A 19,476-nucleotide genomic window follows, 5' to 3' on the forward strand; every position below is an offset into this window, starting at 1 on the left:
TCTCAGGGGCTCGGGAGGGTCAATCCCGGCTGACATTTGCACCAAACCAGGAGGAGCGCAGGGCCAGCTGCATACTTCACTCCGAGGAGAAGCTTAAACTCTGCATGGAAACCTGTGAGGCCACAGCTCGGGGGCTGTGGGGAAGGAGATGGAGGGAGGTCTTCCTCGCAAAACACTGAACCAATATGAGACCCCAGCTCGTCCATCTAGTAGAAACCAAAGCCCAGGAACCCCAGGAGGAATCCCGAGCTACTGGACACGAGGTCATCTAGTTTACAGCTCTCTGCTTCAGCTACGCCTCATTACGTCTGGGCAGTTTTCTTACAATGTGTTAATTCTAAGAAGTGTCTCCTCGCCCACCCTCTTCCGTAACAAACTCCTTTGCAGAATCTGCTCCAATGATATTAATATCAATTAATGTTTGTAAGGAGCTTTGGCTATTCCCTCACAAATATCACACTTTCCTGAGACCCTGGTCGGTACAGGAGGTTTGATCAGTGTCCCTTTTGCAGAAAAGAAAAACACACGGAGAGGCTAGCGCTCTCCCAAATCTGCTGTTGGTAAGCTCCTCTCCCTCCGTGTGAAAGGCAGCCACCGAAACCAAGGGAAAATGATTAAGGTCTGGTAATAACCTCCTATGAGCCAGAAAAGGCAGTACGTAGGATTGCAGGGCCCAGACGAGTTAACGAGTTGACTGTTTCTGAAGTTGCTTTCTGGGAGGAGGGGCATAGGAACAGGCACGTGCTCTCCAGATGGCTGGCAAAATATCTTCGCCAGAGGCAAGGTGGGTACACGGAGACGGGACACACCCATTCATCTGTCCTTAGAGCACAAAATGATAAATGAGCTTCTGGATTTCCAAAGGCAAAATATTTGAAAGAGAAGCCTTCAGACTGGTCTCTGGCTTCCCTGCTCTGGCCTTTCTCCCACTTCATTCATTCTGCCCACGCCTTTATCTTTCCAAAGGCAAAATCTCATCCTGTCATTTCAACGGTTCCAAACTGTTCTTCTGATAAAGTCCAAAGGTCCTTGCTACTCTGGGCCCCAGGCACCAGTCCACCCTCCCCTTACCCCATGGCTCCCACTCAAGTTCTCAATAACCCATGCTGCTTTCCTGCTCAGGCAGCACACACTGGCCTCAGGGCTTTCATCCGTGCTGCTCCCTTGCCCGGAACTTTCCTCCCTCTACCTCTGCTTGGTTCATCTCTGCCCACCCTTCCTAAGGGCCTCCCCAAGTCTGATGGGGGCACCCTTCCCGAAGCTCATGGCGCTGCCTCATCACAGCGCTCGTGGCTCGAATGTACCTGGCTGGTTACTTCTCTGACCACCCCCCCTTCAGACTGTAAACTCTGTGTCCACTTTGATCACCAGTTTATCCCCAAGCCTGTCACAGAGCCTGGAACACATGGTCCTCAATAAACATGTGTTGAGTGAACGGGTGAACACATTACTGACTGACCCCTCCTTAGGAGATGATGCCAAAGCTATACTAAAAATTAACTGAAGGAAGATGGCCAACTGGGCGGTAAATAGATTATCCATTATGAGTAGTTATTTGCTTGTCCTTAAACCCTGCTAAACAGAATCACATACTTTCGTAGTCGGACCTTAGAAATTACACAGTCCAAAGATGACATCGACATGCACACATACCAACGTTCCCACAACCCAAGCCAACGTTGGCATCACCAATTAGAACCACCTCTCCTGAGCCTGGCAGGTAGCCAGCACCAACTGATTGGAGGTAACAAGGTAAAGCCTGTTTCCCATCTCCGAAAAGGCTAAACATTAAATGTATAAATCAAGGACTATCACCTGGTCACCAGCCCCAGGTCACGAGCTCTATTCATAGTGGAAGCGCCACAGTCAGAGCCCAGACTGCCTGACTCCCAAATCAGCTCAGTTCCAACCACGCGACGCTTCTTTGTAAATCTCTTGCAGTGAGTAGCTAGCTTACTTAAGTGGGTTTGCTTTAATTCATAATAAATATCTAATCTGGAAATGTGTTTTCTCCAGCCGTTTAAATGGGCATCACCGATCATGGGGGCCCCAGACTGCAGGCCCCACCCGGGAGGCACTGACCAGCCCTCCGAGTAATGGGACATGCCTCTCATCCCGAAAAGTCGGCCAAGCGGGGACTCACGGCAGTTTTTCTCGTCGCTCATGTCCCCGCAGTCGTTGTCAAAATCACACCACCAGATGCTGTTGATACAGTTCCCATTGCTGCACCGATACTGGTTGCGGAGACAGGTGTTCTCTGGCCACCGGGGGAGACAAGAGGAGGAAACGGAACCAATATCATTCTTCCTGCTGGACCACAAGGCTTTCTCTTTTGAGTGTCCATTTGTCTTACTCAAATAACAGGCCTTAGACGGCAAAGGGGAAGGGGGATGCCGCACACACGTGCCCGCCGGGAAGCAAGCATCCAAGGAGGCCCCCTTCTCTCCTCTTTTAATTCAAACTGGAGAAGAGGCAGCTAGGAGCATCAGAGGGGGTTACGATGATGAAAAAGGAGAGTGATGGTGCCAGGTGGGTCTAGTGGATACAGTGGGTCTAGTATCAATGTTATAAAATACTAATTTCACAGGGAACTCCTTAAGGGACTGTGTGCAAAGATCCAAACATATATTCAGTGCATCTATATAGTTTATACATACTATGGTCATATATATTCACATATATTCCATTTATTAATGAGGAGGGTTATGGAGATTTGCTTTACATATTCTTGAGGATTTTTTTCTACCCCATGACTTCTTCAAAGCAAGCAGTTACAACTCCTCACACAGAAAAAAATGCACTGTTTAGTCGACTGGGTCGAGAACACGTGATGACTGGCCTCCTGTTTGGATAACCAAAGGCATTCTGACAGGGATATAGAGAGGCCCTCTTCTTCCCCTTCTGGAATTCAGTGTTAACTCCATTTCTTTCCAAACAACTTTAAGATGATGTCGAGAGCCTGAAAGAGAGTCTCCTGTGTCTTAGAAGAAAAGGTTCATTTTCTTTCCGTTTGTATTTCGTAAGAGAGCCCAGAAGGCCACTTTGGGTAAACGGAAAAATTAGACAGGAAAGAAAGATTTAGCAGGTTTTCAGGGGGAAAATGTTAGAATCCGTGTTGAAAGGGGGAGTGGAATGAGGCTGCTGCAGCCACTTGGCCAGGGCTTGGGAAGAAAGACTCGAAGTCCTCTGCAATATTGGTTGGAAAGTTCAGACGTTTCCAGGCTGGCAGGGGGCGGGGGGCAGGGGGGCGGGAAGCTGCTGGATGAGATGTGGTGAATGCACTCTGAAGCAGTCCAACCAGTCCCTTGCCCAAGTCAGGGTGGTCCGACTTACGGAAGCAGGAGGAGAAGCTGGAGAAGATAGATGTGGGGCGTGGGTGAGAAGAGGAAGAGGTGGGAAAAAAAAGAAAGGGGCACTCAGAGGAAAGCCTGCATCTCCTGACATTAATCCTAAAAGCAACTCTTATTTTTAAAAGAACAGCATGGGTCTGTTCTGGATGAGGACTGAGGGATCATGGGCCTTGGAACCTGAACCAGGATGTCTGTATCTAGGGGGGTTTAATTTCTACCTTGGGCATTTTTAATAATCCCAAACATGAGTGTATCGAGGACACCCGGAGCGGGGACAGAAGGGAAGGGGGATGGTGGGAAAAGGAGAGGGACGTACCTTCTTTGACACACGTGTGGTTCTTCAGCTGATAGCCGTGAGGACACTCACACATCAGGTCCCCAGACGGGAGGGTGCTGCCGGACACACCCTCTGGACACCTGCAGCTCCTAGTGTTGTTGGCCTTGGGCAGACACAGCAGGCTACACGGCCTGGACGCACAGGTGGTGCTTCCTGGAAAGGAGACAGATGGCGGTGGCCAGGTTAGTAAACACCAGGGTGCACCAAACGCAGGCCTGAGACCCAGGGCGAACTCCTCCTTTTACAGACCCAGCAACACGAAGCTCAGGAAGAGAAAGAGGTGGCGAGTGTGAGCTGGGCCCCGGCGGGATCAGATGGCCCCGGAACCAAGCCAGGCACCCACTGGTCCTCCTGGGAATCTGAAATCGGGATGCTGAGACACCACAGGGTAGGTGGGGAGCTAGATCTGGGAGGAGAGTCATGCCCGATGGGTGTCACAGGTGATGCAGAGCATCACAGGTGCTGTAGGGCAAAAGCCAAAACCTGTGCAAGTCAGAGCCGTGCAGGTAAGACCAGTCTGCAGGGTCAGGAGGATGAAGCCGACTTACGGCGAGAAGAAAGGCTGACGCCAGGATGAGGGAAGAGGGAGGGGGAGGGAGGACGGCTTTGCCAGGCCCAGCGCCAGTCCCCATCGGCGCACCTGCACCTCCTATACTGGGTTCCTTCCTATCCCCCTTCATTCTTTCCACAGCACTTTTTACTTGAATTATTAGGTTGAGTGAGTTTACTATACCTTGTGACCCAAAAGCCCTTAATCAGAACATACACCTGAGAAACGACAGGGCTCGGACAAAAATCTGGGCCGGCCCTTCTCGATTCCTTTGTGTCAGGGCACAGCTGCTGAGCTCAATGAGGAACCAACCAGAGACCCATTAGGCAATAAATCCACATGCAATGACCCACATAAGGACCAGTTACTGTGGATCTAGCCCACTACTTCCAATCTTTTCTCTGGTTCAGCTTTCCAAAGAGAGTGCCAGCTCGAGTCCATACAATCCTCCACTGCACTCTCAAGGGAGGACTTTTGTGGACGGACAGTGATGGAAAAGGTGTTTTCTACCCTCCACGTCTTTCTGGGAAGGAGAGAGAGGACCCATAACCATTTCCTAACAACTGAAAATATGATGCAACTATAAAGCAACGTGAAAGCCATGTAAATTAAGAAATGTATTTTTTTCCTTTTGCCTGTGACTACTCATCACCAAAACTGGGAAAAATAAACCTAAATGCTTGGATAAAACTCAACTGATATAGATTCTTCAGCTGTGCCATCTCATGGACAGAGAACCCCACCAGAATCAAATCCAAGTGATCGGTTTCCAGCCAGCAAAGATCCGAGCTATGCCACGCCTCTGCAGGCCTGCTGGTTGGGAAAGAGGGTTCATTAATGACAATCAGTACTCAGATGGGTGATGACACACTCAGAAGCCGTGGATGTGTTGGCACCTGGTCGGTGTTTAACTGGCATTACACATAAAAATAAAAACCCCCATGGTACAGCAACAGTATTGCTTTCATGCTAAGGGTCCAAGGGCACAAGGCATTACCAAGTAGATAAAATACACACACCCACAGGGGGAGATCTGTATGATGAAACATTCAAAAGGGGTTTGCAAATGACTCCATCAACCTATAGGCTGGATTATCATAGTGAATAAACTGCTGACTGGAGCAGAAATGCCAGAATCCAGCTCCCGCTCATCTGTTCCGTGGGCAGACACTGTCCCTTTATCTCAAATACACCTGCCGTGGGCTGCAGGAGGGAATGTTGAGCTGCCAGTAATGAAAACAACCCCATCTGGGGTTCTGGAACATGTTCTTTGTATTCGAAGGATGCTGTACTGTTTGACGTTCCGAGAAATTGAACAATAATAGAATATTTGAAAAATACTCAACGACAGGAGTATTTTCACATGGGTCGTGTCTGTAAAATAACACAACTGACATTTTCCCGTGCAGGGCAAACGTTCCCACCCAAAGAAGCAAGAGGCGAAAGTACAGTGCCCAAAGGGAGATGCAGTAATTCAGGAGATTGGTCTCAACAGACTTGAATGAATCTGCAGCCTGAGAGGCAGGGCCAGGGACAAACCCCAACCTAGGCAGCCAGGTCACTGACCCCAAGAGTTAGGCAGGGCAGGAGTGTGTGGGCAGGTCCAAAGCCACAGTACAGAAAATGGGAGTGCTAGTTACAGAGAACCCGGGAGAGCAAGGAAGGAGGATTCAGCAGAGTTCCACCACAACACAGCTAGAGACCCCTCACCCAGGATGCCACAGCCTTCTGAAGGCAAGGCGGGCAATGTGAAGAGTGGACAGCGGACAGCCTTCATCTCCAAAGATGCTCCTTTAGAAGACCAAACACTTAGCCCCACAGTGTCTTCACTAGGCATAGTCAGAACATTTTTAGATTTCCTCTTTGGAAAATTCCCCCAGAACCAGTTAGGAGCCAAAATTGCTATTATCTTGCTTAACTATCTACATACTTGACAATTATCTAAATCAAATCCACCCCACATAATAAATAGCTGCCTTCATTAGAGATATTGAAAAGCATGTGCTTACTGCAGGCTCTGAAGGAGAATTCAAAGAACTCCAAAATATTTTAACCCATTACAGCATCAGTTGCATACATTAATAGCCTTGCAAAGTAAGCTCTTTTAAGGAAAAAACACTCTTTACGAAGAGTTAATTCCAGTAACGCTGTGTAAAAAACAGCCAGGTATAAAGACAAAAAATGCATCTGTTTATAACCAAATATCCCAAAGAGACACTTTGCAAGTGAACAAAATTCTTATCCTAAACAAGAATCAATCAAAATCTAGTACTTCTCGATCACTGCTGTATCCCACGGCACTGCTAATCCAACAACAGATCATAGACGGAACAGAGCCTGATGGTTTTATTGAAGTTCAAGCTTTGAAGGCAACTAGGCCATGGTTCAAATTCTCACCACTTACTAAATGTGTGATGGAGAAAAGGTACGGAACCTGACTTCCACATTCTCATCTATAAAATGGGAAGAATAATACACATGGACTTGGGGAAGGTTAACTGAGGTTATACAAGCCCACTGAGCAAGTTAGTGTGGTGCTTATGACACAGCAAAATCCCTTAGAGTAAATGTCGTTATCACTTTACACATGGCTAGTACAAAGTCCTGTGTGTGTTAGGAGCAGACAACGAAGTTAATAAAGCTTGACTGGCACCAGGGATTGCCAATACCCACCATGAACTTGCAATACTCTCAGTGTCTGACAAAGCAGGCAGGACTGAGCAAACAAGTACAAGGCCAAGAGGCACCCACTGCACACAGGCAGTGCTGGCAGCCAGGTGCCACTGCAAATGCCTTGATTTAACCCAAACCGGCCTGAGAGATGACAAACTGGCTTCACTGGCCCTGTGCCTGCGGGCAGGAGGTCCCCGGGAAGCAGGAGACAGGCCATGATTTCCCCCTTATGTCTCAAAGAGTCACCTTCCTTTAAACTAGCCAGAGTAGCTCCGGGGTCACAGCGGTGACTGCATGGCAGCTGGTGACCAGCCAAGACTCGGGGTGGGAACCGGGGTTCACAGGTTCATCGGAACACAGTGTTGCAGCAGCTGAGGCTGTGTGCTCGGCCAACACATGCTGACAAGCACATGTCAAAATGCAGACCTGCTTTTCTGGACGGGGAGGTAACTTGAAGAAATGCTGAGAATTCCCTCGGCTTGCCAGCAGGGCGGATCAGTAGGGCTGGGTGTCCTCCGTCAAAGGCCCTGAGATTTCAGCCCCTGGAGTTGGAAAGCATGATTCCTCTCGCTCTCCTTATTTCATTCTTTTTTCTTTTTTTTTTTTATCTTTTTCTTTTTTTTGTCTTTGAGTGTGTGTGCTTTATTTGTATTTTGTCTCTCTGCCCTATTTCAAAACAGGCACCTCCTCTAAGAAAGAATGTGACTTCTTCGTCTTGTGGCAGAACTGGAACAAAAGCCCAGCTCCTAAACAAGGGAGGGGTCTTTGGGAAAGCTAATTCACACCTGAGATTTTGTTCTCTAATCTAGAAACCATGGATCATAATACCAGCCCTGCCCACCTCACGGGTCAGCTGTGAAGACATAACAATAATGCAGACTTCCATTTCTAGGATACTTTATAGTTTTCTAAGCGTGTTCTCATGCTCTCTTCATTCGTCCCCAAAGGACAGCAATGATATCTACAACCGTATTATTTCCCCTTGTCAATTTTCTCTTAGCACAGGGACAGCCAAAAACCACAAGACAGTATCACCGTTCTAGTTCAAAACAGGAAACCTAGCAGTCCGTCAATAAAGGAGAGTCAGCAGACCCAGGATGCTACTTAATCCTGCTGAGATAAAGAGGGCTCTTCTTAAAGGGACTATTCTTCTGGGGAGTACCCAGAGTCCCCTCCTCTAGAATCAACAGTATGGTTGGGAGATAAACAAGGGGCAAGGGCAGTGCAGTAAGGAAGAAAGCATCCTACTGAATAGTCTCAGACCCCAGGACCAGCCAGTCAGAGCCTTGCAGCAGTCCTTGAAGCCTCAGCCCACAATCTTCCATATACCCATTCTCTACCCCCACCAGCAACACTCCCCACCCCCATCCCTTCTTCTTTCAACAAGTAGGAATTGAGCAGCTACTGAGTGCTGGTCATTGGTAAGATAAGTGAGCAAAAGCAAAGACAGAATCTCCTTCTTCATGGGGTTTAGAATTTCACAGAGGGGACAAACGAATTAAGTCATCATATAACTAGATCTCGCATTGCAAGGGAAGTAGGACTCAATGAGCAATTGGTCATCTGAGCAACCAGAGAAGATGGGACTCCGGTCGGAAGCTATGCACCCAGCACGGCGTCGCTCCCTCTCAGGGTGCCAAGTGAGGATTAAGTGCACACTGGGCCTCTCCAGCTGCAACAGAAGCCACACCACCCATCAGTCAGGGGCCAAAGGCAGGAGGAGGGTGTAATTTAGCCACCGAGCACCAGCGTTCCAGGCAGGCAAAAACATGCTGTCTTCCAGCTGTTTGTGTATCATTAGAAAGGAAATTAAGATGTCATCGGAAGAAATTAAATAATGCACATGTTGTCATGACAGGCTGGCAGATCCTGCTTGATCAGAGACTGCCCACACCCGGCCCCTTTCAAGAGATCAACTCGATACAGATCAAGGAGGAGATGCTGCCTTACCGGTTGTTTTCCCCCGGTAGAAAATCTTCAGGTCCATGGGCCCCGTGAGCCGGTTCGCCAGAATCGCCATCTCAGACCCGCTGTATTTGGAAGCTCGGAATATGCTGAGCTGCGACCAGTCATCCCAGTAGATCTCATTCTAAGAAGAAAACCTTTGTTAGTCAGCTCTTCTGTCTTTTTCTTCTGGACCCTCATTCAGAACAAGAGCTCCATCGTGCAGTGGACACCTAACATTCACTGGCTGAATGATCAGCCTGATCAAGATTTGACTTAAATGCAAGAGTCAGTGATTTTATCCAAACCTCACCAAATATCCACACTGAAGGAACCACCCAAAAGAAACTATTCAGGCTTCCCTGGTGGCGCAGTGGTTGAGAGTCTGCCTGCCGATGCAGGGGACACGGGTTCGTGCCCCGGTCCGGGAAGATCCCACATGCCGCTGGCCGCTGAGCCTGCGCGTCCGGAGCCTGTGCTCCGCAACGGGAGAGGCCACAACAGTGAGAGGCCCGTGTACCGCAAAAAAAAAAAAAAAAGAAACTATCCTATAAGCATCCGATAAGTTTGACCACAAGTTCAACCCTTCCGTAGAAAATCTGAACGACCATTTTGTGTTCTAGAGTTGAAGCACAAGTGACAGGCCACCCCCCAGGAGGCAGAGGTGGATCAGGGCTCATCTCAAGACATCAGGGAATGAAGAGAGCAAACCTCACAAGAGACCAAGACACAGAGCCAGGGACTTCCCTGGGGGCGCAGTGGTTAAGAATCCGCCTGCCAATGTAGGGGACACGGGTTTGATTCCTGGTCTGGGAAGATCCCACATGCTGCACAGCAACTAAGCCCACATGCCGCAACTACTGAGCCCACGTGCTGCAACTACTAAAGCCCGCGCACCTAGAGCCCATGTTCCGCAACAAGAGAAGTCACCGCAACGAGAAGCCCGCACACCGCAATGACGAGTAGCCCCGGCTCACCGCAACTAGAGAAAGCCTGCGCGCAGCAACGAAGACCCAGTGCAGCCAAAAAATAAAACATTTAAAAAAAAGACACAGAGCCAAAATGAGGCTACCAACACTGAAAGGCAAGCCAGGAATTTTCATGGGATGCAACCTCAAACTCTGAAAGGTGAACAGTGAGCGCCCTGGACCCCTGGCAGCTCTGTCTGGCATCCCTCCCTATGGGCAGAAAGAAACTGCCTCCAATTCAGAAACGAGCTGATTTTCTAAGTTAGATAAGCATCTCTGCAAAAACCCGGAGACAGCAGGCTCTACGCCTCAGTCTGCTCCTCACCTACACTGACAGGTTGCCCAATGCTGGAACAGGTGAGGCCCCACCTTAAAGACAGCAATGGCGTAGGGGTGTGGGAGGTTGTCCAGGATGACGGAGCGCTGCTGGCCGCTGAACGTGATCCGCTCGATGCAGTCCAGGTAGGCATCCGTCCAGTAGATCCACCGCTCGTCCACGGCGATGCCATTGGGCCACTTCACGTCCTCCGACACAAGACGATAGGCAGCCGAACCATCCATGTTGCTCTGGTAAATGCCAGGCCTCAGGTCCCCCCAGTCGGTCCAGAACATCACCCTGGCCAAAACCGGGGAAGAGCACACATCCCATCAGAACTCGGGAAATGGGAGCTCAAAAACTGCTCCGAAGAGATAAGAATTCAGCCAGTTAGTTCAGCATTGTTATTATAATCTCTAATTCTAATACGTAAAGCCACTTAATTACTTGACCCACAAATTCCTTTATTGGAATTTATATATGGATATAATCAAGTTATGAAAAGACAATGTACAAAGATGGTCATCACAGCATTGTTCATACTAGCCAAAAATATATATATATAGGTGTGTATACACGTATATATTTAGGTGTATATACATGTATACACACAAAAATGTTAATCTATAAAGTGATACATTATGGTACACACAAAAGAATATTACGATGTCTAAAGATCTACATGTGCTCACATAAAACAATCTTCAAACCATATTAAATATTTTTAAAACATGCAGAATAGTAGTAAACCTGTAATCTTTTCTGATACGCGTGTGTGTCTGCGTTTAAAGGGCATACGCGTGTACATGGGTAAAAATAAACTCTGAATGATAACTGTTAACCAGGAAACTGTTAATAATGATTTTTACCCCTAGGAAATGGGAGGGTGAAGAGATAAGAGAATGGAGGAAACAAATATTTTTCATTTCGTAAACTTCTACTCTCTTTTAATGTTTTTAATCAAATGCATATCTTATTTTCAGAATTTTCTTTTAAAAATAGATCTAATTCTCAATCATAAATGCTAGAAAGCCTCATCCAGAATTTCCCTTTTAGCTCTGTTTCCTTAAGTTAATAATAAATTAATAAAAAGCACCTCTGCATTTCCCAAGTGCATACAAATCGCTGGTAAGAAAACACAAGCTGGGGGGCGGAGAAAAGAAGCAAGGGGTTAAATGTGTGCATCACATGTTAAACTCAAGATAAAGACTCCCTACAATATCCAACCAGGCCTGACTATGTCCAGAGAGACTTTTAATACTACCTTTTGTTAGAGAAACACCCCACAGCTGTGAGGCATCTGTGTGCCTACAGAGATTCTGATGCTTGCTAACGGAAAGGGGATGGAGTTAGCTGCCCGGGATGACTAGGCCATGGTTCCAAGACTTGCAGGTCATAGATTATTTCAGCCACAATCATCAGAAACAAGTTTTTGTCCAGCGGTTTGCCTTCCCATGAGAATCTGTCTGTTGCAGCATTGGACACACACGGATTTCCTTTGGGACCACACTTACCCGTCTTGGGGCACAAGGACCAGAGCCCTGGGCCGATCAAGCACAGAGGAATTGACGATCGTGAGTCGGAAGTCGCCATCTGGATTCCCCACCTGACAAATAAAGGAGGGGAAAAGGCCAAGATGGGTCTGAGCCCCTTAAAAGGCCCACATCGCAAAGTTTCCTACTTGGCTCCTGCCTATAGATGAGTCCCTTTATGGCCGCCCGATTCCCCTGCAGACTGATCTGGAAACCTGCCCTGATCTTTCCAGCCAGAGCGAGTTCTTCCCTCCTCTGGCTCAGGTGACAATTCTCACACAGTCTGACAGCGGAGCCAGCGCCACCGGTGCCCCAGTTCTGGGGGCTTGATGACCTGCACGAAGTTAAGTGCTCACTGCGCGTTTACGAACTCCGCCCGCCCCCGCTGCTCTAAGCTCCAAAGCCACCAGTGGCTCTGCTTTGTCCACAAAACCAATTCTCAACGTCCCCGCCTTGCCGTTTAAGGGTCTCCACAGACTCTGCTCTCTCCACATTCTCTCCTCCACACAGGCTCCTACAACTTCAGGGAGGCTGGTCTTCTCATGGTTCCCCAAGCCTGACACACCTGCTCCCGCCTGCTCCCGCCATATCCACCCCCAGGCCCACCTGCTCTGCTGACCCTTCTGAGCCACCTCGATCAAGGGGCAGCCACTCTTCTTACACCATTTCACACACAGTGTTTGAGTTGTACACTGTGAGCGTGTGGGCACTGAAGCTTCACCTGCACCCTTCTAGCAGAGCGCTGACCACACTCAATTAGAAAAAGGAGCAGAAGGGTAATAAGAAGACCACCGACGCACCGCTCAGGGTGTGCCCGGCGCTGTGCATCTTTCCATTCCCTCCTCTCAACGGCCCTGTGAGGGGAACACGCCAACGATCCCCTCCCGGATCCGGGCTCAGCTCAGATGTCCCTTCCAAGACACTTCCTCTCCCCAGCCACACAGTCACATTGCCCCATTTGATGTTCTTTGCAGCACGTGGCACCAATAGGACGGATGGACTTATTTCTTCATTATGTTGCTTCCTCCACTAAAACCTAATCTCTCTCAGCACAGGGACCTGTGTGTCTTCCCTCCTGCTGTATCATCATGACCTAAAACCATACCTGGCACAGAGCGTGCCCGAAAACAGCACTTGTCAAATGACTGAGTGGATAAAGGAATCCTCATCTTACAGATGAAGAAACTGAAGCTTAGAGGGGATAAGAAACTTGCCCAAGTCACTTAGCTACTAGAATAAAGACTGAACCCAGATCTGTCTCTCGAGTTTGTGGCTTTTGTCATGCAACTTCCCCCATCTCTCTGGGTTTCTCTGCTTCTACTGTGCCTTCCAGTAAACCACAAGTCATGTCTCCCCGGTGAAATCAGTATAAAGAGGTGCGGAGGCAGCGCCCCACTGCCTCAGCAGGAACATGCAGGAGTTGTGCATGCCCAGGAGACCATGACTTCTTACCCTCCTAGTGCCCTGCGGAGCTCAGGTGCAGACAGGTGAAGTGAGGGTACGAGAGCACCTACCTTACAGGGTGGCTGTGAGAGGTGAATCAAATAATTCATGCAAAGTGGTTCCAACAGGGTTCCTCATCATTAATAACAATGATAAGGATGGCAATCATGATATTACCTTCATTATGCTAATTGACGGCATAATACTCGAGTGTGGATGTTATGGCATTATAATAACGCTACGGTATTATTATCATCATTACTGTTACTACTCTGTGCTTCTGCTAGCCCAAATATAAGTGTTCAGGCATCTTAATGAAATCTCTGTTTGACAGATTCAGGCACCCTGTTTGCACACGGGATCTCCATTCTCTGCATTTCTCAGGGAATCTCCAGAGGAATTAGACACACTGGCTCCTGCATCTGTGTCAAATCTGGCTCACAGCCCAAGGGCTCCCCTGCTTGCATAATTAAGGACATACCTCAATCTTTTTGAAGCCAGAATCCACCCAGTAAAGTAACTGGCTGAGGGGTTCAAAAGCCAAGGCTTCTACTGTCTCCAGGCCAGAACTGATGATCACCTCTTGCCCTGTACTCCCGTTCAAACAGAGGCGCTGTTGAGAAAGAAAGAAGAAGAAACGGTGTGAAATGTTCAAATGACCTCCAGCCAAACCAGTCCCTTCGATGGGAACCCACTTATTCAATTGGCTTGAATGGTGAGGGCGGAGATGTTTCATATTCGTAAGTGTTCCAGATGCATGAAGCTGCTTTTTAATAAAAGCATTTCTAAAATGGATTATGGCTTCCTGTTTGAAGCAGAATAACTAAGCAGAACTGAATCTTTTATATCACCTTGCATTATCACCGGGAACACCGGTCACTGAGCTGTGCTGTATCACAATAATGAGGTGGAGATGACCAAAATGCATGAGTCTGTCTGCTTTTAAAATAAACGAAACCAGACTGCTGTTATTTTTAAAATCCTGTGTCTGCTTTTTATAAAAAGTCTTTCCTCCCTCGGGAGGCTCCTAGCCATCAGGTGCCATTGCTGGGACAGAAACGGGCAGTAGTCACTGCCACCCTTCCACCAAACCCCTCGGATACCCGGGCCCTGTAAAACTTCTGTTGGGTTGGAGGTCCAGATAAAACCTGCTGGAACTGCTTTTCTAAAAGGATTAAATAGGCAATGAATAAATATCAAATAGCTCTCCTTTAAAATGCATGGGTCTGCGTGTACGGCCATCTATCTGGCCCGCACGGCGACCTTTACAGCTTACTTCCTGGCTCTTGACTGTGCTCAGAATAGCTGAAATGGATAATTACGTGAACAATGGAGAAGTCAAGTGTTACTATATCACGGCTTGGAAAGAAGGATGCTAACGAGGCAGTGGGTACGATAGGGAGGGACTAATAGTGCTACAGACCGAGTCCCAAAATCTTCCCCGCAGGTGAAGGGAGACCTCACTTATAAGCAATACCGCAGACTGAGGGCTCCCTTTGTCCTTCCTACAAGGACAGAGGTAGGTAGGCAAAGAACATACTGAAACAGAAAACTGAAAAGAACATACTGAAACAGAAAACTGAAAAGTGTCACCCGTTGGCCCTGAGAGGAGTTACAACTTAAAAACCTCCAATACCCATCTCCTTAGGGCACTCTGAAAGAAGCTTACCAGGACCGGGCAGTCACGAGGCACAGCCCCCGCGAGCAGACCCAGAGTGGACGCACCTGGATGATGTCCAAGGCCAGGTCGGACCAATACAAGCAGTTGCGCTCATAGTCAAAGTCCAGGGCCACCGCTGCCCGCAGCCCGGTGAGAGGCAACTGCTCGGTGGCTCCGGAGGTCAAGTCGTAGCGGTGGATGGACTTGCGCATGGCGTACAGGATGAACTCGTTCTCCTCTGCACAGACACACAAAGACGACAGGGGGCTGGACCTGGGGATGCTGAACGGGTCCTCGCACGTCTGACCCTCTTTTTTTCTCACCCATAAACCTCAGAGCCACTGCACATGGCGTGGGTCAAGTGAGAATGTAGGAATCCAGACTTAGAAGGTGGATAAAGGAATCACATTTCTGCCTTGCCTTGGGCAAGTTTCTTAAACTCCCGTGAACCTCTGTTTCCTTTGCAAAGTGTCTACTTGCTACATTTTTTAAAAATCTAGATTCCCTCCAGTAGTCATGCTCCAATAGCTATTCTTCAGAGCTCGGCCTAAAAGTTTTGGTCACACTTGACAAAGTAATTACACAGATCAGCACGTTCTTCCTTGTCACAGGACTGCATCACATGGCATCGTAATCTTGTTGACTAGAGACCCCAAGTCACTGAAGACTTACAGCTACGTTTCCTAATCTATTTACTCACCCATTCAATATTGTTCACAATGACAAAGAGCAATTATATCACCCTACTATATTCTTGGCCACCTACAAAATGTTTTACAACACAATCATCACAAAGATTCTATTTCTACTTAAATACTTACACAACGTACATACACTGTACCAGGCATTGTTTGATCCCAGTAACAACTGTACAATAGAAGAACTACTATTAATTTGATTTTACAAACGAGAAAACTGAGAGCAGAGAGGTTAAGTAACCCACTCAAGGTCACACAACTAGTAAGTGGCAGAAGCAAGACTTGAACTCAGATGGTCTGGATCCAGAGTCTATGTTTTAACACCCAATGCTGTAACACCGATGGTGCCATTTTTCAAGACATAGAAATAGAAGCCCAGAGTGCTTACGAGACTGACTTAATGTCAGACAACTAGGAACGTGAAGAGCTGGTGCTCTATCTCTTCCACTTAGCGAACAACCTGGAAAACATCCAGATTCTTCCAAGGTAATGGAGACGAGCAACACACCTGCATCCATATCTGAGGCATCCGTTGTGACAGTATGTTGCATCTGGGACCAAGTTGCAAATCTGGAACCCTCTGCTGCATGCCTGCACGGTGACTGTGGTTGTCTTCTCTCTCTCATCCCATTGATTCAACGAGTTAACATGTCTTAGCCACCTCTGCTTTATAAAGGCTTCAATATAGATCATGCACCCCCAAAATATAAGTCTACCTACAATTTTTTACCAAAGGTAAATTTGCCTTCTTTTCCTTCCGTATTACTTCACTTCAAAAGTATCTAAGCTACCACCACATGATAACAAACCCCTCCCTTTGATTTCCAAGAAAACCTTCCCACTGTAATTCCCAGGGGATGGAACAGTCAAGATGAAAAGTGCCGAGCTTGTAAATGATGTTGGAATCAAGGATTCTCGTGGCAGCTGCCACGTGGAGACGCGGAGACACATTCACAGCAGCAAGCCCTTCACCCCACATCTCTCTACCATCTAGAAACCTCATTCTGTTGTTTTTTTTCTTCTAACCAACTAGTGCCTTTTGAGTAGAGTCTGAGTCTTGAAACACCTGCCTTAGGATTGGGTGTAGAGGAACAGAAAGCATTTTGTGTGCAATTCTTAACTTAGAAAAGAAATAGAATTCTTGGTTAACCCCAGCCATACATGAGCCCAGCCTAGAGATGTGCGTTATCATCCTAATCTCAAAGGAAGAAAAATTACTTCACTTTTAAAAATCCTTCCAGATGACCAGATTACCTCATCTTTGCAAATATATTATGGTTCCACATTAGTCTTATAAAACCATCTTTTCCTTTCTTGCTACATCCCTGCCTTCTGTTCCATGCTTTAAAAAAAAACAAAAAAAACATTTAGGATGTGGCTTACACTACAAATGAGATTTTTCCACTTCATTCCCTATTCTATCTTCTCCTATCAGAAGAGAAAATAGCTTTCCTACCAGTTTAGACAGTTTTAAACAAACTGTTTTGTCCCTCACTGAATTACCTTCAGAAATATTTATTACCAAAGTACCTACTCCAGCCCCTTAAGAGCGATCACTCAAACCCTGCTCACCCAAGCCCTCATCAATAACAGCTCTCGTGAGGGGACTGTTTGAATATTATCCCCTCATTTGTGGGAATCTGCTGAAGCCATGTTCTTTTTAAGTCTCCACAGTGAGGGATGTTAATTACTCGGTAATGATGGAAGATTAAATTAAGGGACTAATGAGCTTAGCATGAAAAACACCAGGGCAAGCTGGTGAGCAGTGAGCGAAGGAGAGGGCTGCTCTTCCCTGCCCGCGGAGAACGCGGCTGTTCGCTCATGCTTCCTTTGGCGCTGATGGCCGTTCCATCGGACACCACCACCACCAATGGAGCCAGCTCCGGTCACGCACCTTCCCTGAGAGCCATGAGCAGGGGGGAGGGCTCAGAAGGAAGAGAAGCCGTACATGGAAAAGACTAGAAACAGAGCAAAGAAAGGAAAGATGCTAAGGGATTAGCTCTCTGTTAAGGTATCATAATTTCACGTCTATATCACAAACACCTCAACATGTGCCATCACCACCAAATCAACTTGAAATGTTTGGAACACATTATACCTTTAGAGCACGTGCACTTGCTCCAGAAGCTTCCCCCAATGAGCATGCATATGATCACCTCAAAGAATGGGAATGACGTTCATTTGCCACCTGAGTGATGGCCAAGGAAAAGCATGAGGCTCAGAGTCTGAATTTTAGCTCTGTCACTTACCAGATGTGTGACCTCAAATAAATTGTTTAACTCTCTCCTCTGAACACACTTCCTCATATTTAAAAAAAAAAAAAAAAAAATGGAGCTAATAATAACATCTGCTTCACTGGGTAGTTCTAAGGATTAAACTGATAACGCATGGAAAAGTACATTAAAATGTGTAAAATTCCATTAAAATATTCGTCATAATTATTGTTATAAAAATTAAGATAGATCACTTAGCTATTTCCCAGAAAGCCATGAGTCTCTTTCTATGACAAACAAACAGATCAAGGAACACACAGAAGGCCTAAGGGTGCCCTCAGCCCCCCATGCCTAGAATACAACAGATGCCAAATAAATATTTTTCAATGAACAAAGGGATTTCCCTCCGAAAATGTCTTCCATTCCTATAAAAACATAAGGTTATAAATAAATGTTGTTTGGATACCATGCTTAGGGGGAAACGGGAGCTCTGAGATGCCCGTAACTTCCATTCTTTCTCTCCAGAAGTTTGCAGAGCCGGGTGAGATCACGGGAATGCTTCAACAATGTCTCGACAAGACAAAGGGAAGAAACCACGTCTCACCTGCCAAAGGACACGGCACCAGCTCTCCTTCCAGGCGTACTTCAACATCTCCTCCACTGCAGGTGTCCCCGGAAATCTTCCGATAGCTGTCACCGCCCCCCGCCAAGAGCAAGAGGTCAGAAACATCAAAGAATAGTCATAAAGGAACATTTACCCATCCATGGACAATACAGCTTATCTATTCATTTTCCTATAGAGCAAGAAGAAGGAAGTTGAATCATTCCGAATTGCTTCTGCCTATAAATAAATGAGGCAGCCCAGACAATTTAGAGCACTGTCCCAGGCGAGAGTTTCACATATACCGTTGACCCTTGAACAGCTCCAGGGTTAGGGGCACTGACCTACCCCCCCACTATAGGTAAAAATCCATGTAGTACTGCTACCTCTACCTCAAAATCAAAGGAATTCATAAATGACTCACCCAAACGCAGGAACTCAAATAGTCTGAAAAGAATCAGGACTAGAACCCTAGTTCTTTTGATTCCACATACTGTGATCTCTCATTGAACACAAACTTTCCCCCACCTTAACTTAAGGATCTGTACAATGAAAATAGAGGTATTATATTTACTGAAGAAAATCCACACGTAAGGGGACCTTACATGCATTTCAACTGCGTACTGTTCAAGAGTCAAGTGTACTGTTCAAGAGTCAAGTGTATCTCTTCAATACAATGCTCTGAAGACGTACACTGGCTGAAGTTTATGACTTAAGAAACAACCGGAGCTGCAGAGAAGCTTACAGACTTGCATGTTTTTCCACGGGGGCTAGGGTGGGGAGACGAGTTTGCAAACATCGCAGTTTTAAATATCACCCAAGCTACCTGAAACCTGCTACCTTGGAATTCTGGCATTTAGAGGATAAAAGGAACCCAGGTGGTCCTCTGTGCTCTCCATGCCAAGTGCAGACCCGCCGTGTCCCAGACATGGCAACCTCTGTGAGACGTACCCTCTGGTTCTCCTGTAAGCAGAACCCACAGGACAAGGCACAGGAGGGGAGTGTGACTTCCCAGAAAACTCAGGATCCGGAACACAAACCTCTAATAACAAGTCTTCACTCATCTTGAAGCCGAAGTCACTGAAAAGGCAATTGGGGCTCAGTAAGGCCGCTGGTTGACACACTTCAGGTATTTGGGGACCCTCCCTTGCGAAGTCCACCTTACTGCCCACCACCTGTACTGTAAGTTAC

General features: G+C 47.2%; 1 protein-coding gene across 1 annotated transcript in view; it reads right to left on the reverse strand.

Annotated features, from left to right (window-relative positions):
- The window catches only part of SORL1 (sortilin related receptor 1), a 158,375-nt gene that overhangs the window by 55,485 nt on the left and 83,414 nt on the right, over positions 1-19,476 (reverse strand). Inside the window, exons 15-23 of the mRNA XM_007115340.4 lie at positions 19,237-19,365; positions 18,289-18,374; positions 14,839-15,011; positions 13,595-13,726; positions 11,653-11,744; positions 10,192-10,438; positions 8,861-8,999; positions 3,667-3,840; positions 2,144-2,257 (exon numbers count right to left, since the gene is read on the reverse strand). Of these exons, the coding sequence (XP_007115402.1) occupies positions 2,144-2,257; positions 3,667-3,840; positions 8,861-8,999; positions 10,192-10,438; positions 11,653-11,744; positions 13,595-13,726; positions 14,839-15,011; positions 18,289-18,374; positions 19,237-19,365 (1,286 nt within the window). The remainder of the gene's footprint in view (positions 1-2,143; positions 2,258-3,666; positions 3,841-8,860; positions 9,000-10,191; positions 10,439-11,652; positions 11,745-13,594; positions 13,727-14,838; positions 15,012-18,288; positions 18,375-19,236; positions 19,366-19,476) is intronic.

Source organism: Physeter macrocephalus, chromosome 16, assembly GCF_002837175.3.
Source record: "Physeter macrocephalus isolate SW-GA chromosome 16, ASM283717v5, whole genome shotgun sequence".
Lineage (NCBI taxonomy): Eukaryota > Metazoa > Chordata > Mammalia > Artiodactyla > Physeteridae > Physeter > Physeter macrocephalus.